Source organism: Rhinatrema bivittatum, chromosome 8 (assembly GCF_901001135.1).
Source record: "Rhinatrema bivittatum chromosome 8, aRhiBiv1.1, whole genome shotgun sequence".
Taxonomy (NCBI): Eukaryota; Metazoa; Chordata; class Amphibia; order Gymnophiona; family Rhinatrematidae; genus Rhinatrema; species Rhinatrema bivittatum.
Window position 1 is genome coordinate 207956199 of NC_042622.1, and position 25516 is coordinate 207981714.

The window sequence follows — 25516 nt, forward strand, 5'->3', positions numbered from 1 at the left end:
ATGCAATCTTTAGACAGCACAATCGTCTTTTCTGCAAACCCATACATAGCGTGTTACAGTAGTCACGATGAGCCTGAATTAAGGCAGCAAGCTTATCCCTACACAAAAAGGGTCAAAGGCCCCGGGATAAGGTGTAAGTGAAAAAAGAAGCATTTCACAACCCTAGCAACTCGGGCTTGAATAGTGAGCTCAGAGTCCAAAAGTACTGCAGCACCTTCACCTCTGACTTAAGAGGTAACAACTCTTCATTTAAGACAGGACAGGCAAGCTTAGAACAGGTTTCTTCACCCACAACATTTCTGATTTCAAGGGGTTTAGGAGAAGTCTGTTGCAGGTAAACCACTTACTAAGGACAAACATATAATTTTTCCAACAGAGCTTCACAGTCAGACCCAGTCCTACATAAATCTGTATTTCATTAGTGTAACTCAGGCAATTAAGGCCTGCCTTACACATTAGCTCTCCTACTAATATTAAATAGTAAAAGGGAAAGGATTGAGCTGTGAGGAACTCCTCCCTTAAATTCCTTTGAACCAGAAACTTCAGATGAAAGGCTTTACTTTCTGGGATCTTCCATTTAAAAAGAAACAAACCATTGTAGCACAGAGCCTCCGACACTAGGGTCCCATGAGCTGCTTAATTATAAATCTCATGGTTGATAGGTCAAAGGCTGCCGAGAGATCCAAAAAGCGCACCAGGAAGTCAATCCCTTTATCAAGCCTCCTGTAAACAGCATCAGTCAAGATCACCAATAAACTCCCAGTGTTAGGGAAGTAACAGACACCAGAACGGCACTAACGTGAACCATACTGCCAGAGGTCAATATTTAGTCAGCCAGGGAGCAGCAAAAATATCCCGGGACAGTAACGCGCATAACTTTTCACGCGCACAAGTCTGTCACTGAATATACTTGGATAAAGTTCTGCGTGCGTAATTTTATCCAAGTAAAGTTAGGACAGCTACTTCCCTGACTAAACCTGTGCAAGTAACCATAGTCAAAGAGCGCTCAATATGTGCACTCACCAGCTAAAGTTTATGCCCACCTGCAGAGTTGCCTCCATTGATTCCCCTTTTTGTCCAGATACTTTTGTGTGCACAAAATGTATGCAGTCAGAGAGAGTAAAATTCCAAAATTCTGCTCTTGTGCACCTAATTCAAAAAGCTACATGCCCAAAAGCTTTGAATATCAGCCTCTGAAAGGGATTTCACAGAGCAAAGCAATCTGTCAAGGAGGAAGAGACAGCATTATGATCATCACTATAAAATTATATCCAAATGTACGACTGGCAATAACCAAAAGGGTGAAATGAATAATTCATTTAAAAACATTTATAGACTGCTTTTCCAGGCCACATCAAACCACCCAAAAGCAGTATACAGCCAACAAGAAAACCGACTAAGCAGTGTACAAATTAAATACAACAATGTAAACATGTTAAATTACAAACATAATAAAAGCAATAAAATATTAAAAATAGCAAACAAAAATTAAAGAACAAACAAGTCTATATCTATGTTGCTTAAAAACACCTGCCTTGTCAAGATTTAGTCATTTTCCCAAGCTGCTGATCCAGTACTTACTTGGAAATAACCAAGTATTGACCTTCTCTTTGATGAAAAATACACCCACATCTTTGTTGCTTAGGAAGACCCTCAAAATTGACCCTCTTTTTGGTTTCCAGGAGCACAAGATATTCTAAGTGGGGGATACCCTGCACTTATAACTTGTTTTTCTGTTGCAGTTGTACCTAAAACATGACCACAGGATGGTCATTTTATAGAGCAAGTATTTGTTTCTGTGATAATGTGGTCTTGGGGGGGAAATGGTGCATGTTCTCTTAAATAAGTAGGCTTCTTTGGCGGGATGTATAAAAGTGGGTGAGTTTGGCCCTTTTGGCTCCTGCTTTTCTCAGGTTGGGGTGTGAGAGGCACCTCCAGGGATGTAGGCCACCTGAAGTAGCCAGCCTGTAGGCTGCTGGGCCCTCGCAGTTTGGAAGTGGCAGAGGTCTGAGGCCAGTTAATGGAGACATTTCTTCTTCCTTCAGGTAGAGTGGCAGCTGTTCTTCTCCCTAAAGGAATAAGGCCAGGAGAGGAGTCTGGGGCGACTCCAAGATGAAGCATGCCCCAAATGGTCTGTGGCATTGGGAATGCCAGGGAAACCCCACATGCAATGGGGCATGCAGAGGAACGTGAAGGTAGTGGAGCAAGGAGTCGCGAGTAGTGCTAGCAATGGAAATTACACCATTTCTTTTGGGTGTGAAGTTTGATAGGGTATGTAACCCTTAGTGGGGGGTTTTAAGTCCTCTTAATACCTGGGGGGATGACTCTCTTTATGGCCCAGACGCTGAAAGAAGGTCACCAGTGTGTGCGCTGTACTTTAAGTGCTTCTCATGAGGTGAGAGGCTGTAGCAATAATTAGACAGGACCAGGTCTGGGTGTTAAAATAAAGTTTACTGATCAATAAAGTTAAATAAAGTCCATTTGTCCATCTGACTGTAGTTATTTATTTATTTATTTTTAATTTTTATATACCGATGTTCCTGTAAAGAATACATATCGCACCGGTTTACAAGGAACTGAACAGACGCCTCCAGGGCGGAAATACATTAAAACAGTCGCCTCAAGGCAGAATACATTAACACAAGTATACAGGAAAACTATTAAAAGTTACAGGGTTTCTTTCTGTGTAGGTGGATGTCCTTATTACAGACCTCTGGGTAGAGCCCATGGTGATTTTAAAGTTGCTTACTCTCCCAGCGGCTGTGCTGTGGGAATCCTAGCGGAGGGGTCCCCCTTTACTTTGGATACGTGGATAAAGGTGAACCGGTAGATGTAGTATACTTGGATTTTCAGAAGGCATTTGACAAAGTTCCTCATGAGAGGCTTCTAGGAAAAGTAAAAAGTCATGGGATAGGTGGCGATGTCCTTTCGTGGATTGCAAACTGGCTAAAAGACAGGCAACAGAGAGTAGGATTAAATGGGCAGTTTTCTCAGTGGAAGGGAGTGGACAGTGGAGTGCCTCAGGGATCTGTATTGGGACCCTTACTGTTCAATATATTTATAAATGATCTGGAAAGAAATACGACGAGTGAGATAATCAAATTTGCAGATGATACAAAATTGTTCAGAGTAGTTAAATCACAAGCAGATTGTGATAAATTGCAGGAAGACCTTGTGAGGCTGGAAAATTGGGCATCCAAATGGCAGATGAAATTTAATGTGGATAAGTGCAAGGTGATGCATATAGGGAAAAACAACCCATGCTATAGTTACACAATGTTAGGTTCCATATTAGGAGCTACAACCCAAGAAAGAGATCTAGGCGTCGTAGTGGATAACACATTGAAATCGTCGGCTCAGTGTGCTGCGGCAGTCAAAAAAGCAAGTAAAATGTTGGGAATATTAGAAAGGGAATGGTGAATAAAACGGAAAATGTCATCATGCCTCTGTATCGCTCCATGGTGAGACCGCACCTTGAATACTGTGTACAATTCTGGTCGCCGCATCTCAAAAAAAAGATATAATTGCGGTGGAGAAAGTACAGAGAAGGGCAACCAAAATGATAAAGGGGAATGGAACAGCTCCCCTATGAGGAAAGACTAAAGAGGTTAGGACTTTTCAGCTTGGAGAAGAGACGGCTGAGGGGGGATATGAAAGAGGTGTTTAAAATCATGAGTAGTCTAGAACAGGTAGATGTGAATCGGTTATTTACTCTTTCGGATAATAGAAAGACTAGGGGCCACTCCATGAAGTTAGCATGTGGCACATTTAAAACTAATCAGAGAAAGTTTTTTTTCACTCAACACACAATTAAACTCTGGAATTTGTTGCCAGAGGATGTGGTTAGTGCAGTTAATATAGCTGTGTTTAAAAAAGGATTGGATAAGTTCTTGGAGGAGAAGTCCATTACCTGCTATTAATTAAGTTGAATTAGAAAATAGCCACTGCTATTACTAGCAACGCTAACATGGAATAGACTTAGTTTTTGGGTACTTGCCAGGTTCTTATGGCCTGGATTGGCCACTGTTGGAAACAGGATGCTGGGCTTGATGGTCTGACCCAGTATGGCATGGTCTGACCCAGTATGGCATGTTCTTATGATGCCCACAAATTCAGAGATATTCAACATGTGTCCTTTTTAACTCTATGTCAGTCACTGTAAATAGCTGATGGCTGCTTCATCCAGAAATAAAGTTAGCAGATTGTATTGGGAAGCAATGGAGCCAGAGTTCATGGAGGGGAGATGAGGTATGCTCTCCCTTCCCAGGAAGGATAGAAAGCGTGGTTAAACACCACCCTAGCTTTGTCCAGACAGGTCCAGGTCACCAACTGCATGAGCTTTACAAAGAACCCACTAAATGAATTTGAGATGACCCTTAATGAATCCATCATTTTATGTTCCCCAGACAGTGGGTGCACTTGTGCTCTGGATTAATTTTTGTATTCAGTAGTCCACCCCACTAATTTATTTAGCTTGCTTTTTATTTACTGGATCATTGAAAATGTCCCCAGGGGATTACAACAAACTAAAAACATGCCACATTAAGCATATATAACAACTAGAAAATAAAAATGATAAACACAACAATTGATATACATCAAATATGAAATCTTATGTTTACATCAATTTTTTTTTAAATTATATACTGCGTAACCTGTAAAAAAAAAATGTTAACATAAAAGCGATTTACAAATTCTACATGTAGAATAAAATAATACACATAAGATGGACAATTCTCTAGCACCCACTAACTGCTTCCTACCTATCGAAACACTCCCAACAAACCTTTCCTATTCCCTGCCTCTACACTACCTATATACTGACAGCCTAGAGACAATCCCTAGTTCCCACCCAAAAATTATACACACTCATCGGATGTAAAGAATAGCTGATTTTATTATTTTTTTCTCTTTATTCAGTTAGTCATATTAAATACTAGTTACATTCTTGTTATAGTAAAAGAAGCTGGGAAGTCCTGCGACCGGCTGCACTCACCCCAGAACGTCACTGACATGGCCGGTATGCCACCATGCTGCCTCTCCCTCAGTTCCCTCATTGGCATGCACAGCACACCAGTTCTTGAGAGCTCCGTAGTGAGAAACTGGCCCACTGGCGCCCGGTGATGACGTCACGCGGCTGGGTATTTAAACACCAGCTGCACTCCATACCTTGCCTCAGCAACAGTCCTTCTGCGTTGCAGTGCGTGTTGCTACTTGTCTCTGGGACTTTTGCCTTGGTCTTCCCTCGTCATCCTGCTTTGCTGTTTCCTTACCCTGTCTTGCCCTGATTCCCCCAGTGTCTTGTCCTTGTCTCATCTGTCCGTCTGACTGAGTCCTGGTTTTGACCTTGGCCTCAGACCCTGACTATTCTGCTGGATTGCCACCTGCCCTGACCTTAGCTTGGACCTCGATACTGCTTGACCGCCACATGCCCCAACCTTGGCCAGGACCTTGACTCAGTTTGCCTGCCCTGACCTCTGCCCACTACTCAACTTCTCTGACCACTTCCTTTCAGGACTCTTGCCTAAACCCTGCCGGCCCCTGAAACCCAAGGGCTCAACCTGCAGGGAACGGGGCTGGGTACAGGTGAAGCCCCAGTACCAGTCCTAGTACGATCGGTCCTCCTGCTGTCGACGTGGGCCTAGTAGGTTCACTTACTAGGCTGCATCAACCAAGGCACAGCCCAAGAGTTCTCATCCGTGACAGGTGAAATACAGATTAAGAGGAACAAAATAAGCAAGAAAAACACACACATCTCAGGCATTCTGCAAGTCCACAAATAATGGGGAAAAACAAGACAAATACAGGAAACTAAGAAGTAATTAACATCATGGCCAATACAATACTGCAACTAATGATCCAGTCTTCCATAAAGAAAGACTGAACACAAGACCAGAAAAGTCAGCCATCAATAAGACGACTATTCAGGGTTCTGCTGCTAAGAAAAGAGGATACTTGGGAAGGAACAACAAATGCCCACCTAACTCCTTGAAGCTTAGCTAACCATTTGCATGGATTTCTTGAAAAAAGTACAAGAGACTGTCTGTAGCGTCAACAAGAGAAATTGCTTCCTTCTATTCTGGCCTTGTTTGGGGACATCAGGAAAAATCTGAACAGAACAATTCATAAACAAAACATCCTTCACTTTGATAAAGATTTTCCATACCCTGCACCTATCAGGATCTAAAAAGCACAAGTAATAAAGCACAGCAGACAATGATCCAAACTACCCTAAGACAGCTGAGCCCGTCCCTCCGCTTTGCAACTTTTATATGGTAGAAGGTAAAAGGCCCTGGAAAGAGGTGGAACAGACTCAGGAAGAATATTTGAAACTATGGTAACATAGTTTGAACATTTCCAATGCCGACAGAAAGGATATTCTAGGAAAATTAAAAAAAAACAAAACACAAAGTACACTTTTTCAAAACATTTTGCAGTATCTCCAGTTTATTATGAGTTGCCCCACAATCCTTAATGAAAGCCTCTTCTCTATCCTGAGACAGTTTCATTTTACCCTCCACTAAGTCCAGCTGCTGCTCAATATTAACAGTCCCCATGCCTTGAGCCTCAAGCTTCTGCAGACTCCAATAATTTTAGAAGGATTTGAGAGGATATAGAATTGGGCATGACAAACCTTCCCATAGGATTTCAAGGGCAAAAATGCTCTGTCTCACCAAATTCATAGGTTCTTTCCAGGAAGGGGGTCCTTTCCCATCCACCTCAGAAACAGGCTCCTGCTCTTCTGCAAAAGCCGAGGAAATCATCAAAGGAGAACTTCCACCACGTGCAGCAACAACCACCGCCCTTCTCTGCCAGCCGCAAGGGTCCTGCTATTTCAGCAGGAGCCAAGTTGCACTGCCAGCAGGCGCTCATCCTCTTCCACGCATCCTCACTGCCCACAGATTGCTGACATCATCCAAGCGTGCTGACCTCAGTGGCCACAGCGCCATAGGTGGAAACAAACTCCGGTTCAGGGATTACCTATGGACCCTCCTGCCATCCCCTGATGTCCCCAAAAACCTCTGCACCAGTGTTCAAAGCAATGGTGTCGGACCAACAGATGAAGGAGTCACTCAGCCGAGTGGCCTTGAATAGCCGCAGCTGGAAGCTTCCCCTGATGCACTTTCTGTTTCTGACCCACAGGATCACGGTAACAGGCACCAGCTAGAACAATCCCATGCACACAGGGAATCATGTTTATAGTTAAAACCAAACATTGTTTCATCTTAAACATAGTCACCTGAAAATAAATAGTTCAGTCTCAAAAAACAGACACGTCTCACCCCTTGTCCACCAAAGGCATTTCTATACTGGCAGGATGTACCAAGTTTTACAAAACAGGCTGATCATTTTCACAAATCCAGGCTTCAAGGGGAGCTAAATGCTCTTTTCCAGACTGAGGTCAGCAATGAATTCTGAGATGACCAAAGACTGGGTTGGGATATATGGAGTTAAATGGGAGGTCAGATAGCCTGGACCAATGCCTTGGGTAGATTTAAAAAGCAGGCAGATGGTTTTAACCCAATACCATGGCCTATTGAGAGCCAATAGGAGAAATACTATCTCTATATTTTGCTCTAGAAATATTCCTGGTTGTGGAATTTTGACCTAATTCAACACAATGCAAATGTTTTTTTGGAATTCCTTCCAAAAGGCTGCTGCAATAATCCAGGAGTAAAAATATAAGTGCTTGGACTATTGTCCTCAGCTGATTAAAGCCCAGGAAACCATTAGATTGTTTTAGAAGATGAAGCATCATAAAACAAACAAAAGGAAGAAAAATCATGTTGTAGGTTAAAGCACATTTAATGACCTGTGAATGTAACGAGACACTCTCCCCATTATATGCTCCCTCAGTCTTACCCACCTCGCACAGTTTCTTCCTGTGTCCTGCTTTGCTCAGAGTCCTCCCTGCGCTCTCTCTGCTCCCACTCACTACCTACTCACTCACTTGTTAAATCCCTTTGGTTGGTTGTTAAAAACCCCTTTTCTGGGATTATGGGGCTGGATGCTGCTGAGCAGGACTGTAAGGAAGTTCACTTACCTGACTTCGGTTTTCTCTGCAGCGGATTCGGAACACGGAGTACAGAATAATAGCAAGGACAGTGCCCACGACTGTGAGAAGAATCCAGACATCATACTCGGGCTGGGAAAGGGAGGAAAGCAAAGACAGCGCCAGAGGAATGAGGATAAGAAAGCAAAACACAAAGGGAGTGAGCAGAAGAAAGTGAGAGCCAAAGAAAGGAGACAGAAGCAAAGAAAAAGGGAAGAACGAGAACATTACAAATTTATAACAGATCCCTTGACAAGATATGGGAGGAAAGCTCAATAGCATTCAAACTTCATTGTTCACTGAATGCCAGAGAAAATAAAAACAGAAGTTAGGATGAGCAGAACCCAACCAAACTGTGAATGCAGCACTAAGCTGAGGAATGACCTGGGAAGTCTCCAGAGCAGCACTTCAGTACATGCAGATTCTCTTCTGATGTGCCCCCATTACTGACCATGGTTTCAGGCACCCAGCTCTAGTACACTTTCAAAAAGGAACATTTTAGAAGCCTAACTCCTTTGAAATTCTGCCTGGTTATGTCTTCGCAGTCTTTTTAGTTCTGGAATTTGTGTGATTATTATTACTGTGATGGCCTAAGTTGGTCACTCAGTATTCTTTTTATTGCAAAATAAAAAAAAAAGATCTACCAAGGGCTTCCAATGTTTTATAAATTTAAGTTATACATAATTAAAAATTTAAAAAATGATTTAATACACCAAAAAAAATTGATGTTCCTTATCTTTCTTGGTTCACTAAAGAGAAGGGAATGCTTTACAGTATGTGTGGTACATCATGCTATAACGTCAGGAACAACAGGGACTGTGATCCAAATGAAGGAAACCAGGCACAGAAGATTTTGAAGCCTGCATTGACTCGGCCCCAGTCTCAGTGGGGCTAGGATGCTGGGAGAAATTCTGAGCCTCACCCACTTTGGCTGCTCCTTCACCTCGATCTTCACCTGAGCCTCTTGGTTGTTGTTCACCATCTCCATCAGAAGCTCAGCATCATGCCCCCAGATTAGCACCACAGGATGAGTCAGCCCCATGGCTTCCTGCAGCTACAAAACAAGAAATAAGCACCTAAGGACGGCTAGTCTTGCGGTTAACATCAAGGGGATGTTTGCAACTTACAAAGAGATTCGCCTGACATAGCAACATGGAATGTGCCTAACCCATGGCCCCATGCAGCTGCACACAGAGATTTGCCTGATTCATGGTCTCAAGCAGTTGCACATAAAGAGATTTGCCCCATGGGATGAACCTAACCCATAGCCTCATGCAGTTACAAAGAGAGATTTGCCCCACGGGATGTACCCAACTTGTGGCCTCATGCAGTTACACATAGAAAGATGAATCCCATGAGATGACTCACTCATGACCTTGTGTAGTTACAAATAAAAAAATATCACACGAATGATATCATGAAACAGTATTGTGTGGTACGTTCTCTCACCAGGTATGGTGATAGCCCCTTGAAGGAATGAGCAAAATTAAGCATTGTGATTTGCCAGGCGGCATCATGTGATCCTGCAACATACTTCTTTAGAACACAGTGACGATGCAGAAGCCATAACCAATGGCAAGGCAGCTTGACCAATGCTTGATGACATCACAATGAGACTGATTTAGAGAAAGACCGTGCTCACACTGGTGCTTCCCATGAAATGTATCAGCCCATCAGAGCATAAATAGTGAGGTCATAGGCACGCTTCACACATACATGAAGCCAAGCTGCTCTGATCTCTGGGAAGGCTGGTCTTGTGAGGACAGAAGTATGGATTCTGCAGACAAAAAAAATTGCAATTTGTAGACTACCTCCTAACATCAGAAACTTTTTTTTTTTTTAAGAACTTAGTTTAAATAAAGGAAATTCACCTTACATTACTACACTGCTAGCACAGATGGGGAGAGGCAACTGCTTACGGCACTGCTCCTTCCTAAGGCACTGCACAGATCAGGACAAGATTCTAATTCAGGAACATTTATTGGCATGACAAAGGAGTTAAAATAAAACCAGGGCCAGTAGAGCCATTTGCCCTGGGCCTCAAGCTCAAAATGGACCTCAAATTTAGATGTGTGTTCATTTTTTTATGTCATTTTAAAAAATGTTATTATGGTTACAGGCCTGAAAAGCAGGAAGTAGCCCAGGCCTCTCTAGGCCTCTGAAAAGGCCTGAATAAAACATCCTACTTATATCACCACTCCTTCCTAAGCACAGGCATAAAACAGGACAGCTCCTGCCTAAGCACAGGCCAGGACAGATCTTGCCTGAATTACTGCTCCGTCCTAAGCAAAGGGATAGACCCTGCCTGGGTCACTGCTCCATCCTAAGCACCAACAGACCCTAAGCGCTGGCATAGAGCATGATAGCTCGCATGTGGTAGTACCCCTCCTACCTCCATGGTCTGTGACATCATGTAATATCACTCTTAGCACATTATTTTATGGCATGTGATATCACTCCTACCATTAACCACCGCCATCCATGTTATTTCACCCATGCCATGTTATTTCATGACTTGTGGTTATCACCCCTTCCATTTTATCTCAGATGATAGCAGCCCCACCTTATCTATGGTGTGCAGTATCTGTACCTGGTTAAAAGCTCCCTCATCATCCGTGATGTCGAAGAGGATGGCTTCGGCTCCTCTCTCGCCTGCCAGCTTTGCCTGTTCCAAGAGCAGATAGAAAAACAGCAGTCACATATAATTAGGTCCCGTTATCCAATCACAGGGTACAGGAGACGGACAGAAATGCATACAGGCAGCTCAAGAGCTATCAAATTTGAGGGGGGCAAGGCAGCAGCTGGGATGATTGAAGGGAAGGAGACGCTACTTAGGCTGAGATTGGGGATGTTGCACAGATCAGATAGGATTGGCATCTCTCTCAATGTCATGCTGGACATTTTTTTTTTTCAGGAAGTTTCCTGAAAATGCAGAAGACATGAAATGTTGGAATTAGGAATACTGCAGTCAATGAACCCAGAGGCTGGGGGGGCTCTCGGTGGACAGAGAACAGCACCCGGGACAGAATGGCAGGTTACATAATTTCTCCCCTATGGCTCCTGACGCCTCGGACTCTACAACATGCAGCGCAAGCAGAAGACGTGGGCAGACCACAGCCAATGCGCTTCTCTCGGGAACACTGCTGGAAGTTTCCTTCCACCATTTTCATCTGGCAGGTACAGTCAGGTGTCACTTTCTGCTGTGGCAGGTAGAAGAGGGGGATGCAGCTCAGTTTTAGTGTCCGTCACCTGCTGGATCTTGCCCCGGCAATCTCTGGTCCCAGCCTGTATGTCTCTAGTCTTGATTTGGCAAGAGTATCCTCTCATCCTGCTGCACCGACAATTTATAAAAATAAAATGAAAAGCAGACGCGGTCTCTTCCTCTGGAGCTGTCCAGTGGAAAGTGCACGTGTCTAGGCGTGAGCACTCCAAGGATTACACCCCGTTCCTAACTCGGCCCTCTCGAGAAAAAAAGATTTCCTGTATTTCTTCCTCTTGATCTCCGATTTCTGCAAGATGGGTCGATGGAAGAGCACAGCAGAGGAGACTGAACGGAGACAAAGGAGATGACAGAAAGAGGCGATTAAAGACAACATCGTAGTCCTAGGGATTTTTGCCTGAAATTCTCTGTTAATGGGGAAAGCTGCGCTTTCTCTACCTGAGCAGCAGCAACACCATCACATCAGGCCCTGCTATTCCCCCTAAGAACAATAGATGGCGCCTGAATGTTTCTGTTCAGACTGGATTGAAGTTTGTCCCTTTGCAGGCTCAGAATAACTTCCGGCTCATCATCTCCCCGTCTATAAACCTGAAGTACCGTCCCCAGACCCTGGCCACTCCCAGCACGCTCCATTCATCTTGGATCTAATGGCGTCACACAGATCTTTGGCCTCCCATTACTGATAGCAGAGCTCAGAAAGAGTTAGGGACTCCTGTCAGATCAGCAGACTCCTAATGCCGCAGTGAGACTGCAGGATGCAGCGAAGGCCCAGGACGTGCACTTCTTCACACAATCAAGCTCAGTCCTCCTAGGGCCATGCATTCTCTGCACTTTTAGGTTTTAATAGATCATGAGGAAACACAGAGATCAACAGTGATGCTGTCGCACTCAAACAGAATCCTGCATTTAAACCAAGTCAGTTTTGTGTTTCACTCCTTTGGGAGTTAGCTACGGTTAAGGTCTCCCCTCCCTTTGGGATTTGAGTAAGGACTTCCCCCCCCTAGGGTTCATATTTTAGCTCTACAACTCTGGGTGGGAATTCAGGTTTTTCATAAGAACATAAGATGTATCATGACGAATCAAACCAAAGGTCCACTGAGTCTCCAAAAGTGGCCAATCCGGGTCACTAGTACCCAGCAGGACAGCATGGAAGAGATCCATTCCTTGTTGCTCACTCCCAGGTATAAGCCATGGCTTTCCCAGATCTACCTGGCCAATAATGATTTACAGACGTTTCCCCCCAGCTATGCTACCGCTTAGATGCCTCGATCACACTCTCTGGCAACAAACTCCTCAGCTTGATTGCACGTTCAGTGAAAAAGTACTTTCTCCATTTTTTTTTTAATCTGCCACCTGTTGGTTTCATGGAGTGTCCCCTAATCCTTGTACTATTTGGAAGCATAAAGAACTGTACTTAATTTACCAGTTCCATTTATATTTGTATAAATCTCTATCATCTCCCCTCTCAGTCATCTTCTCCAGGCTGAAGAGTCCTAACCGTTGTAGCCTCTCATCATGGGGGGAGTTGTTCCGTTCCCTTTATTATTTTTGATGCCCTCCTCAGCACAGTCTAGTTTTGCTGTATCTTTTTTGATAACGGGGTGACCAGAAGTGCACACAATTCTCAACGTGCAGTCGCATCATGGATCAGTACAGAGGCGTTATGAAATCCTCCCGATTTATTCTCCATTCCTTTCCAAATAATTCCAGCTGACCACTGCCACACACTGAGCTGAGGATTCCCATGTACTGTCCCCACAATGATGCCAAGATCCTTTTCCTGGGTGCTGACTCCTAATACAGAGCCCAGCATTCTGTAGCTAGAGTTTGTATTATTTTTACCTATTTGCATCACGCTGCACACTTGTCCACATAAAATTTCATCTGCCTCTTAGATGCTCAGTCCTCCAAACTGGCCCGGTCCTTCTGCCGTTCCTCACAGTCTGCAGATGCTTCAACAACTCTGAATAAATTTTGTATCACCTGCAAACGTTAGCACCTCACTTGTTGCTCCCTTTCCCAGATCATTTTATGAATGTGTTAAACAGCACTGGTCCCAGTTCAGAGTGCTGGGGCACCTCAAACTCCTGGGGGGGAAATTCTACGCATAAAAATGTAAAATTCTGCATACTCTATATTGGTCAGAATAACACAGTATACATGACAGTCTTGGGAATAATTCATTTAAAATGTAATACAGAATCAAGTTACTACTTAAAGAAGCAGAGTTTTAAATAAGTCTGAGCAGAATTTCCCTAGAAGTTCACTGTAAGAGAGGGCCAGAAATGCTGCAGGCACTCCCAGCTCCTAGCATGGCAGAGATGGCATCTTTCGCACACACATCCCACGCACAGGAACAGCTCGCCCACTGGGTCCCAGGGAGGGCAATTTCGGGACGTTTTTAGACGGGTAAAGGCGTTCCCTTTGCATGAAACTGCAGCTGGAGAACGGCAGCCTCCTCCCCTACGCGCTACACTTTTACCTGCAGGACGAAAGGGGTGGCGAAGAGAAATACATGAAATACATTCCCCCAGCAGCCCAGAGTTTCAAAGCAAAACCCCAGCGGCGGCTTCCCTTTGAAAATTGTGAAGGCTGGTGGTGCTCCTCCAGAGAGCGCCTTGCGCAGAGATGTCATCCTGCAGCTTTTCACAGCCATAGGACCGCATGGAGACCTCCTCTGCTCCCCCATAACTCTTTCCTGCCTCCTGCAGTGCGGCTGCTGGGCTTAGCTGCCGATGCTGCCACACAGGAAGGGGATCGCCGCCGGGGGGGGGGGGGGGGGGGGGGGGGGGCGGCGGCATCACAGTTAGGCTTTTGTATGCAGAAAAGTCTTCATCGGCGGACAAGAAGTGATTTTTGGTTTTTTTTTTTAATGGAAGCAAGCTTAAATACTTGTCATTTTATTTTTAAAATACAAAACCCACTTTGGAAACTGCATAAGAGCAAGGGTAGCAAAGAAATATATTTATAGGAAAAAAAAAAAAAACAAGCCACACGTGATTCCTCTTTTAAACTGAGCTGAGCCTGCACTCTCCTGCTCCTGCCTACACCGCCAGTTAGCCAAGAGACTCCTGTCCCCACCCGTATTATCCTGGCAGCGCTTCAAAGTGACTGCACCGTGTCAGGCCCCAGAGCTGACAGTTGAGTGTGCACAGGACACATGTCCTAAGACCTGCAGCTTTTCAGAGACCAGAGCTTCTCTGTGTGCGCCCATATGCGATTTCGCAAAGTCCAACTCATGACCCGAGCACAAACGCACACCACAGCACGCACTCACACAGCTACAGACATGTGCACACATGTGCATTCACGGGCACATGTGCAGACGGCAAAATGCCACAAACAAGGGACACACAAGACACGGCAAACGACCACATGCTAACACACAGATAACATGTAAACATGCACACGCGTACTCGAGAGGTAGTCAAAACTGCCTTTTGTTGCTCTTCCATAAACCCCAGTTCCGAACATGGTGAATCTGTTTGTGGGGGGTTACAAAACACAGCGACCGAAGAGAAAGTGAAGACAGACCTTGTGACACAGAGCACGCCGGCCTTATTTCAGCAACCCCTAAGAATGGGCCCAAAGAATATCTGGGTGGTCTTAAGAGAAACACTGCCATAGAGAAATGGGAGACACCAACACTGCTCACGCAAAAAAACGCCGTCTTCGAGAAACAGAAGACCATGGCCCTGCTCACAGGCAGAAGCACCACCTTCAGGAGACTGGGGGGGGAAACGTGGCACTGCTCACAGGCAGCAACAACAGAAAGCGGGAAGTCAAGCTGCTGCTGCTTACATCCGGAAGAGCAGGGCCTGCAGGAGGCCACGGCACTGCTCACACATGGAGAGACGCAGCTCGTAGGAAGCAGGGGGATCATGGCACTGCTTTCAAGGGGCGAGACAGAGCTTGTGGGAAGCCAGAGGTCACGCAGCTGCTCGCAGGTGCAGATATGCATGCCGTGGGAAGCCGTTCACACAGCAACGTGCAATCTATGGGAGGTCATGGAGCCACTTATGTACAGACACACACACAGCATGGAGAGTGTGTAATAGTGGAGGGGGTGGTGAGACATTTATTACAGTGGGGAAGGCTGTGTGACAGTGACGGAACTGTAGTGAGGTCTTACAGTGCAGGGGGGAGGAGGCTGCGTGTGTGCGGGGGCGGGGGAGGGGGGGGGAACGGGACGGACAACTAATTTTTTTTTTTTTAACTTAAATTTATAAGCCGCACAATCAAGCCCACCTAACCCCTTTTGGTGGATGACAAGAAATCAACAAATTGAGATGCGAAAGAAACAATTTCAAATGTCCAAGAAAGACTCCTCAGATGGAAAGCAAGCAGCAAAACTGGAAAATATTCATAAAAAGACCAAAGGCAACAACCCATCCCATCACAATATTCATGCAAATGCTGAAAAGACAAACTAAGTGGACAAGCCCCAGAATTCACCAAGGGGTAGATTTTCAGAGCCCTGCTCGCCTAAATCCGCCCAAAACCGGGCGGATTTAGGCGAGCAGGGCCCTGCGCGCCGGGAAGCCTATTTTACATAGGCCTCCCGGCGCGCGCAGAGCCCCGGGACTCGCGTAAGTCCCGGGGTTCTCGGAGGGGGGCGTGTCGGGGGGCGGGGCCGGTCGTCGCGGCGTTCCGGGGGCGTGTCGGCAGCGTTTTGGGGGCGGGTACGGGGCGTGGCTACGGCCCGGGGGCGTGGCCGCGCCCTCCGTACCCGCCCCCAGGTCGCGGCCCGGCGCGCAGCAGGCCCGCTGGCGCGCGGGGATTTACGTCTCCCTCCGGGAGGCGTAAATCCCCCGACAAAGGTAAGGGGGGGGTGTAGACAGGGCCGGGCGGGTGGGTTAGGTAGGGGAAGGGAGGGGAAGGTGAGGGGAGGGCAAAGGAAAGTTCCCTCCAAGGCCGCTCCGATTTTGGAGCAGCCTTGGAGGGAACGGGGGGAGGCAGCGCGGCTCGGCGCGCGCAGGCTATACAAAATCGATAGCCTTGCGCACGCCGATCCAGGATTTTAGTAGATACGCGCGGCTCCGCGCGTATCTACTAAAATCCAGCGTACTTTTGCTTGAGTCTGATGCACAAGCAAAAGTAGGCTGATCGCGCTTCTTTTAAAATCTACCCCCAAGCGCAGAGCCAAGCAATCAGAAAAAGAGGATTAACAACATAGAAACAATCGTCCAGATCTTAAAAGGCACGCGCGCATAAAAAGAACAGGCCTGGCCACGTGCGTAACCCCCTGATACTCGCACAGGTGCCGGGCCTGCTGAAAAGAGCGGGGCGGAACAGCGCCAATAGCTGCTGTTGCGGGGAAGCGCGCGGAGATTACTTCTGTTCCAGAGGAGCAGTACGTACAAAAATAAAAAAAATGGGGATAAGTAGGGTTAGTTTAGGGGTCGGGGAGGAGAGGGGAAGAAGGAGGAAGGATAGGGTTAGGGGCAAGGAAGTTCCCTCCCAGTCTACTTCTTTATTGGAGCGGACTGGGAGGGAACTGGGGAAGCCCTACTCGCGTCACCACGCATATTCTTCTAAAATTCTCCCCCCACCCGCCCGCACATGGACATGAAAATCCGACGTGCAAGTGCACGCGGGAAACATTTAATAACATGCGCGTGCCAACACGCACGTTATAAAATCAGCACGCGCACATGGACAGGCGCCTTTTAAAATCGACCCCCATATGAAAAAGCTAGGAAAACTCGGCACATTGTACTCTGATCCTGCTATTATAAAGCAGGAGGCAGCGCGGAGATTCTCGACCGGCTGACCTGCGTAGCCAAGGCTGAAAGACAGTTATCGGACCATTCCCTTTGATGTTCCTCTACCTTCTGGCCCAACTGCTGATTTTAAACAAATGAGTTCTTTTCTACAATAGCCAGGCCTTGACAATCATATTATTATTATTATTATTATTATTTTTGTTTGTTTGTTGGACTCTCACCTTCATTTCCTTGCCTAAAATCCATAAATCTCTTATCAATCTCCCAGGTGGCCCCGATCATTTTGGGCACCGGATCTCACTGCTTGAGCCCCATTTGATTTTTGTTAGTCCATTTCTTAAAGCTGCTGGTGCTGTTCGTGATTCCGATCACTTTATTACTTAGCTAAGTCAGATGGCTGTCCCCGAGTCTCCCGTATTTTCAGTCACTCTGACTGAGACTTTATATTCCAAGATCCCTCAATGGGAAGCGGTAAATGGGTTTTAATCGGCTCTTTTTTTTCCCTCATCCAAGTGAGTTTAGGGTCCCTTCACATTTTCTTTTGTTTCGGTAGAGTTGACGTGATGACTTGGACTGCCCTCACTCATATGTTTTTGCATTTTAATGGTCACATTTATAAACAAATTAAGGGGACCCCTATAGCCCCCGATACTGCCTGCCTACATGTTTCTGAATTTGATTCTCATTTTGTTTCTCCTTTGCTGATTTTGGCCATTTCTTCTTTCATGTTTCCACTAAATTGATGATTTCTTACTTATGTGGACTGGCACTTGTGACCCTAATCTTCAGTTTTCACACTGTATGCATTCTTCTCGTACTCTGTTTCTTAATATTTCTATTTCTGTACAGGATGATACATTTTCAGAAACCCACTGATAATGATAATACTTCATTTGCTTATGACAAGTCACCATCCGCAGTCTCTATGGGAATATCATTCCTGTTGGCCAGTATTTAAACTCCATAGACAGAAACTGAATGGTCTCTTCAAGTCTTCACTCAGGTTTTTCTTTTTTTTTTTTTCATATTGTACGTAGCTATATTACGAATCCTTTTTTTCTGATTGGTTGTCTCTGTGCCAGGCGATCTCTGGTGCTTGTCCACTTAGTTCAGATCAGTGGCTCCCAACCTGTGGTCTGCGGAGCCCTAGGGATCTGCCAGACCATAGCAGGGGGTCCACGGAAAGCGTGCAGTGAAGAAAGCCCGCGCTGCGAAAGAGGCGGCTCGACAGACCACGGGTGCACCCCAGCCAGAGACGGGAGGAGGCAGCAGGGCCACTGGCGCAGCCACCCGGCCAATTGCTGAAAATAGGAGGAGGCTCGCCAGGCCACTGGCGGTTGAAGACAGAAATGCCGCGGGGCCACCACCTCCGCATCCCAAACAGCTGGCAGCATGAGACAGGAGGTGGCCACGGGACCCCTGCAGACTCCAGAAGATAAAGAAGAAAAGGTCCGAGTGAGGGTGTAGAGCTTGTGTGAATAGAGAGCCCTGTGTATAAGAAAGAGCATGTGTGTGAAAGCATGTGTACATGAGACAGCATGTGTGTCTGTGAAAGTATGTGTATGAAAGAGCATGTGTGCATGAGAGCACGTGTGTATGATAGGGACCATGTGTATATGAGTGAGAATGAGCTTGAGTACGTGTGCATAAGAGAGAGAGGAAAAAGATTATGTGCCCCTCTCTTAATCTACAGTAATCTCCAGACGACTGGAAAACAAAAGTTCCCAGGTATGGAGAGTGGGGAATTTTTTTAATCCTTATTAGTTTTCATTGTTGGCCCTTATTTGATGTGTTGAAATATTTTATTGGTATCTGGGAAATTTAAAAATAATTTTGAGTTTTTAATTATTGTATGTTCTATATATCAGTTGTTTTGAAATATACATTTTATTAGTAGGGTTTTATTATTATTGATATTTTATATTTCTTGATTGTATTGTTTGATGTTTTTGTTTTTCCATTGTTGCACTGCGTTTTCCAGTTCAGTTTTTGTCTGTGAATTTGTATTTTATGGTCTCTTTATTTTGAAGTTGGCAAGGGTCTGTCTGTTTTACATGTGTGACTTAGGTGAGGTATTCTACTAACATGTAATTTTTATATAGGGACCTACAGCAGCTGGACTTGTTCAGATTTCCTAACAGGAGGTGTATTGGAGTTTAAGGCCCGTTGTAATATTTGCAGTGTTGCCTTTTCATAGGTAGGACTGTTACTGTTTTGAGGTCTGGCAGTTAGGGTGTTGTGGTATGGCACGTTTCCTCTAGGTCCTTCTTCAAGTACCTTTTTTTGCAGGATTTGTATTATACAATGTTCCTGGTAGTGGAGGAAGTGTGTGTTGCTGTTAATGAGGTGCCACCAGAATTTGATTATTATTTTTTATGGTGACTGGTAAGGGGAAGTGCCCTTGTTCTGCTCTGTGTTTGTTGGGGGAGTTTAAATGAATGTAGGGTACTGTAGAACTTGAAGTGCAGGTTTTATATTGGGATTCTGGCCCATTCTATATAGAAGAATTTTTATTGATTAACGCACTTGAATAACTTTGGTGGTAGTTTTCTTAGAAAGCTGAAACTGGCCAGGGGTTTCGTTGTTACTTAGAAGGTTCTTCTGTCTAGCGATGCCACTGACATACACGTATGGAATTTGGTAACAGGCAGGTGTGGGGAGAGCCAGTGGACTCCCACCAAGATCGAATTAACAGTATGGTTTCTCTGTCACAGACATTAATAATAATAATAATAATAATAATAATAAAAAATACCATGGTGGGGGAGAGGGCTATGTGCACCAAACCTCTCTCCACATCTCCCTTCTGGTGATGCGGCCCTGCTCCACCAGTCTCTCACTCTCTCTTCTTCATGATCCATCCCAACCAGACCCCACCCCACCCCCACTCCTTCCACTTGTCCATCCTGCAAGCCTCTCTCCCCTCCACAGTCCATCCCCACCAGTCTGTCTCTCTCTTTCAGTACATTTCTCACAGTCTCTCTTTTCCCTCCACTACTCTCTTTCCACCAGTCCATCCTGGTCAGTCTCCCTCTTCCTCCGTTGCTCCAGATCCAGCTGGATGGCTGCCTGTAGGTTTCACTATGCAAATTATTGAATAGGAGTACATTCTTGCACATTTACTGTTGCGCTTTGCCATTCCATTTATAGCAGAAAGTATTGTTTAGTGTTTTCTATATTGTTAATGAGCCTGGTGTGCATATAATTATGTATTGATATTACATTAATAACTTTTCTACATGTGGCATATAGTTGCATATAAAAATGAAAAGGAAGCATGTGAGGATCCGCTAAAATTTTGGAGGTTGAAAAGGGGTCCACGCTCCCAAAAAGCTTGGGAACCCTGGTTTTCGGTATTTGCATGTGATGGATCGTCGCTGCTGCTCTTTTTATGAAGATTTTCCAGTTTTGCTGTTTATTTCATCCTTGTTTTCCCCTAATTTCAACATAGTTGAGCCATTTACTTTGTCTCTTCCTTTGTGGGATTGGTTATTTTGACTCATGTCTCCTTTTTGGCATCGTTTGCCTTCCGTTAAAAAAACAAAACAAAACAAAACAACAAGAAGCCATTGATCTGTTTCCAGTATACATCCTGTCGGTTCATATAGATGTCAAATGTCCGTTTGACTGTGCTATTTGTGATTCATCGGTAAGCTGTATAGAGAACTTATCACTGTCTGCCCGGGTTCACCTGTCTTCTATTTATACTGTTTCTTGTGCTTTAGATGTTACTCCCTCCCAACGCAGCTTGCGCGTAACCTGAGCCATGTATCTGTATCTGAGATTGGGACCTTTTTGGCCATTATTAAATCTCCATCTGTGGATTCTTACTTGGGACAGTTGAATTTTGTTCCCTCACGCCTCAGTTTGTTGGCCTGCATTATTGGTATGTACTCTTCTACCCCCTTTTTTTGATTTGCTTTGGGATAACAACAAATATCACAACATGATGCAAAATCAGCAAGCTATTAACAAAAATAAAGGATAGAACACAAAAGCAATAGCAGCATCAAAAGTGCACAGAACATAAAAACGACTGTATAAGCAACAAACCACCTAAATACGGCAAAATTCAAGGGAAAGCAGCGAGGAATAGCCAAGTCTTCACAAGATTGCAGATAGTCCAGACATAACCTAAACTTACCCAGAAGAGCGTTCCAGATTGTGTGTGACCATGGAGGGGGTGTACTGACAGTTCTTACAGCAGGTGGTGGAGAGCTGTCTGCGACAGTGGACGGGATGTACTAAGTTATTACAGCAGGTGGTAGAGGGCTATGTGTGACAGTGGAGGGAGTGTACTGACAGTACAGCGAGTAGTGGGGGACTGAGTGTGACAGTGGAGGGAGTGTACTGACAGTACAGCGAGTAGTGGGGGACTGAGTGTGACAGTGGAGGGAGTGTACTGACAGTACAGCGAGTAGTGGGGGACTGAGTGTGACAGTGGAGGGGCTGTACTGACAGTTATTACAGCAAGTGGTGAGGGCTGTGTCAGACGGGGAGTGGGTGTATCGACGGGTGGTGGGGGCTGTGTGTGACAGTGAAGGAGTATACTGATAGCTATTAGAGTGGAGGCTGTCTACAATAATGAAGGGGTTGTATTTTCAGTTATTACAGCGGGTGGTGGGGGTCTGTGTGTGATAGTGGAGGGGGTATACTGACAGTTATTACAGCAGATGGTGGGGGTCTGTGTGTGATAGTGGAGGGAGTGTACTGACAGTTATTACAGTGGGTGGTGATGGGTAGGTGTGACAGTGGAGGGGGTGTACTGACAGGTATTACAGCAGGCAGTGGAGGGCTGTGTGAGACCATGGAAAGGATGCACTGACAGTTTTACAGTCGGTGGGGGGCTGTACGACTGTGGAGGGATTGCACTGATAGCTATTACAGTGGCGTGGGCTGTCTGTGACAGTGGAGGAGGTGTACTGACAGTTATTACAGCAGGTGGTGGAGGGTGGCTGAAACGGTGGAGGGAGTGTACTGACAGGTATTACACCATCTGGGGGTACAGTGTGTGATAGTGGATGCGCATAGACAATTATTACAGCATGTGGTGTGGTGGGGGGGGGGGGGGGGGACGGACTACGTGCGTGGGACAGTGGAGGGATCAGAGGGAACATTATTACAGTAGGTGGGGACTGTGTGACAGTGAAGGGAGTGGGGGAACAGTTCTAGCAGCTGGAGGGGATGTGCTGACAGCAGATGCAGCAGAGCCATACTTACTACAGTGGAGTCAGTGTATTGAGCATTTTTACAGGGGGTGGAGGTGATGGTTATTACAGCAGATTGGGGGGGGGGCGGCTGTGTGGGACAGTGGAGGGAGAATTATAAAGCTGGTGGCTGCAGAGTGGCAGACACTTCTTGCTGGTCCCTGCGCAGGACAGGCAGAGCTGTGTGTGTGAGGAGTTAATGACTGCTTTCAGTGGAGGGAGGGGAGAGCCTACTCTGGAGATTATCCATTACTCATGACTTCTGCCTTTGATCTGAGCAAGGTGGGGGAGCGAGGGGGGAGCAGAGCGTGTGGCAGCAGGTACAGGAACTACAAGAATCACTGCCTAGGAAGCTTCACTCTCTACTTCCACAATTACAGTCTTTGCCTTCAGGTGAATGGCCAGAGGTCACAAGCCAGAGATTTACAGCTGGGAGATCAAAGACAAAGCCACAGTTCAGTGTGTCTGAAGTATGAGGCAAGGAGGGAGGGGCAGGGAGCGGAGAGAGGGAGGCAGCAAGGAGGAACCCAGGAGAGGTGCAGGGAAGGGAAGGAGGAAAGGAGACAGAGGTGCACTGCACTCGGATAGCCTGCACTGAAACTGCTAGACAAGTCTCCCCCTGTTTCAATTGCCCTCCTACGCACCCTTCCCCCCACAGCCTTTTCACACATACTTAGCAGTAAAACTCCACCTTCAAGGGCATTCATCCCTAAGGCACCTCACCCCACCCCCAGAAGTCTCACCCTGCAGACACCCCATCCTGCATAGTTATCCCCTGCAGTCCCCACCAAGCCCCCCCCCCCCCACAGCCCCCCCCCTGTAGGCTCCTTCCCAGGACACAGAAGCGCCTTCCTGTCACACACGTTCACCACCACATCACAAATGACATTAACCACTCCACTTGCAGGACTGCTGACAACCTGAGAGCCGTGAAGGGGGGGGTGGGGGGTGTGTCTCACCAACGGCAGCACCTGCCGCACACATTCACCAGCAGGGCACAGGCTCACCTGCAGCTCTGAGGCCTCCCAGGGCCCATTTCCAATAAATATTCCCACACATGGTCCTCCTAGAACCCAGGCTGGAAAATATTACTAATTCTTAGGTGCCAGCAGGAAATCTTCGGAGCCCGGGAGAAAACCTGAACTCCTCCCATGTTCCTCTTCTCCCCTCTCTCTATACCATGCACTTACCCTCTCTCCCTCACTCTCATCTACCTCTTCACCTCCACCCCAGTCATCTTACTTCCATGGACTACAGCAGAAGCAAAATGGGCAGGCCCCTGACAGCCCAAGGAACCTGGGAGTGCTCACTCACCGGGTCAGCCTGGGGAAGGGGAGTGGAGAGGAAGACGAACGAGTCTCACATTAGCCCTAGCTCTGGCCTTCAGTGGATTACGAGAGACACTTCACCCGCCACAAACAATTCATGTCACCCTCAACGGGCCCTGAGAAGTGCCAGTGGGGAGTACAGGACTTAGTCAGTCACTTTACAAAATGGGTGCTATTGTTCAGATTTTTACATCTGTGCACTCAGAAATTCCCAGCCCTGCCTATAACATTTCCGCCCAGCTCCTGCCCCCCCACACACTCTTCCCTGCAGCTCCCCATAACCTGCGCTTCTGCACCACTCTCCATAGATCCCGCACCATCCACCGTCCCTGAGCCAGCCCCCTACAGCTCCCGCATCATTCCTTCAAGTGACTAGCGCTTGGAGAACCTGGGCCTGCAGGTGCTGCAAACTGCTCCATAGTCTAGACGGGACACCCGAGGCGGGGTGGGGGGTGCCATAAGAGTGCACCGCTGCAGGATGTGGAAGGTGAGCACACCACAGCTGCACCGGAGGCAGGACACTGTACCTGTGATCACTGCATGTGTCCTGCCTTTGCCCGCCTCCTGCTTTCTGATGCTATGAATCAGAAAGACAGATCCCTCCCTGGCTGAACTGAATCCCGGCAGCAAACAATAAGGCCTTTGTGTAATTCTGTGCGGGAGTCCCCTGACCCAGATCTCAATGGTTCTCCCTTAGGAGAACACAAGCAAAGCAAATCCAACCCCAGATCCTTCAGCACCAGTGGACAGGCCTCCCCCCCCCCTCCAGTTCTGTCTCTTCCTCACCCCAAAGTCCCCTTTCCCCCAAGCTTTTCCCTGTACCCCATTTTCTACCCTCTCTCTGCTTCAAATATGTCCCCTTTCTCCTTCCAACTTTCCATTTCCGGTCCAAAATCCCCTCCTATCTCTTTCCAGCCTTCCCTCTCTCCTCAAGCTCTGCTGCCAGCCTCTTCCTCCCCTGCTTCAGGAGATCCTACTCACCTTGTTAGCCAGCGACAGGCAGGGATGAGGATCTCTTTCTGGGCTTTCCAGCTTGACAATGGTGACAAATCCGGGGACAGTGTGCTCATCCTCGCTGGTGTTACACAGGGACAACGGGTGGAACTGTTGAGAGAAAGAAGGACTAGAACTTAAAACGGGAGCGGCGTGGGTGAGGGAAGGGCATGAATTCAGCAATCAGATGCACAGGACACCTGCAAGGACTTTGCTGGATTTCAGGAATGTTTTCCCTTATTTAAAGAGCAAAAAAAAGTTATCACAGCACTAGTAACTGTATTGCTAAAAATACAAACTTGCTTCTTGCCTAACATGGCTTCTTTGGGTCTTCTGAACAGGTTTCCCATTTCTGCCAGCCACCGACGTGTCCCCCTCCTCAGCGCATCACCTCCGCCTCATGCCAGAGTCCCAAAAAACAGGGAACTCAAACCCGAGGCGGAGCAATTTGCCCAGGTAAAATCGGCCTCCCTCACTGCAGCTAATAGCTGTATATTGTTCCACAGGAGAGGAGGAATATGCATGTGGGTGGACATTTTTTTTTTGCAACCTTCACATGGGATTTTTCCTGCAAAAAAGCTGGCGCAAGAGACCATGCGCACTTACGCACCCGGGCTGGTTCCAAAGTGAAAGTGTCTGTGCATGCTTCCTCTGAAAATGATGCAAAGCCTGCGGTGCAGGAGGGGTTAACAATAAAACAGAAGCAGGCTATGCCAGGGGTGACCAACTCTGGTCCTCCCAGAGCCACAAACAAGTCAGGTTTTCAGGATATCCACCATGAATATGCAGGATAGACCTGCATGCACTGCCTCCACTGGATGCAAATCTCTCTCATGCATATTCATGGTGGATATCCTGAAAACTCTGACCTCTTTGTGACTCTCAGGTCTGGAGTTGTCCACCCTTGCTTTATGCCAATGCCCAAAGTTTGAAAATTGTCCTTTCCTTCCCCACCCAATACATTTTTTATCCAGTCGATAGCGAGCTTA

General features: G+C 46.4%; 1 protein-coding gene across 8 annotated transcripts in view; it reads right to left on the bottom strand.

Moving 5' to 3' along the window:
• The window catches only part of RNF43 (ring finger protein 43), a 92374-nt gene that overhangs the window by 30641 nt on the left and 36217 nt on the right, over positions 1–25516 (bottom strand). For 5 of the 8 annotated variants that reach the window (XM_029612816.1, XM_029612812.1, XM_029612813.1 and 2 more), the window contains exons 3-6: positions 24516–24638; positions 10644–10718; positions 8976–9107; positions 8045–8146 (exon numbers count right to left, since the gene is read on the bottom strand). In XM_029612816.1, coding sequence (XP_029468676.1) covers positions 8045–8146; positions 8976–9107; positions 10644–10718; positions 24516–24638 — 432 coding nt within the window. Of the gene's footprint in view, positions 1–8044; positions 8147–8975; positions 9108–9502; positions 9747–9769; positions 9831–10643; positions 10719–24515; positions 24639–25516 lie in introns of those variants that run through there. The other 3 variants (XM_029612817.1, XM_029612818.1, XM_029612819.1) reach the window with 3 other exon arrangements.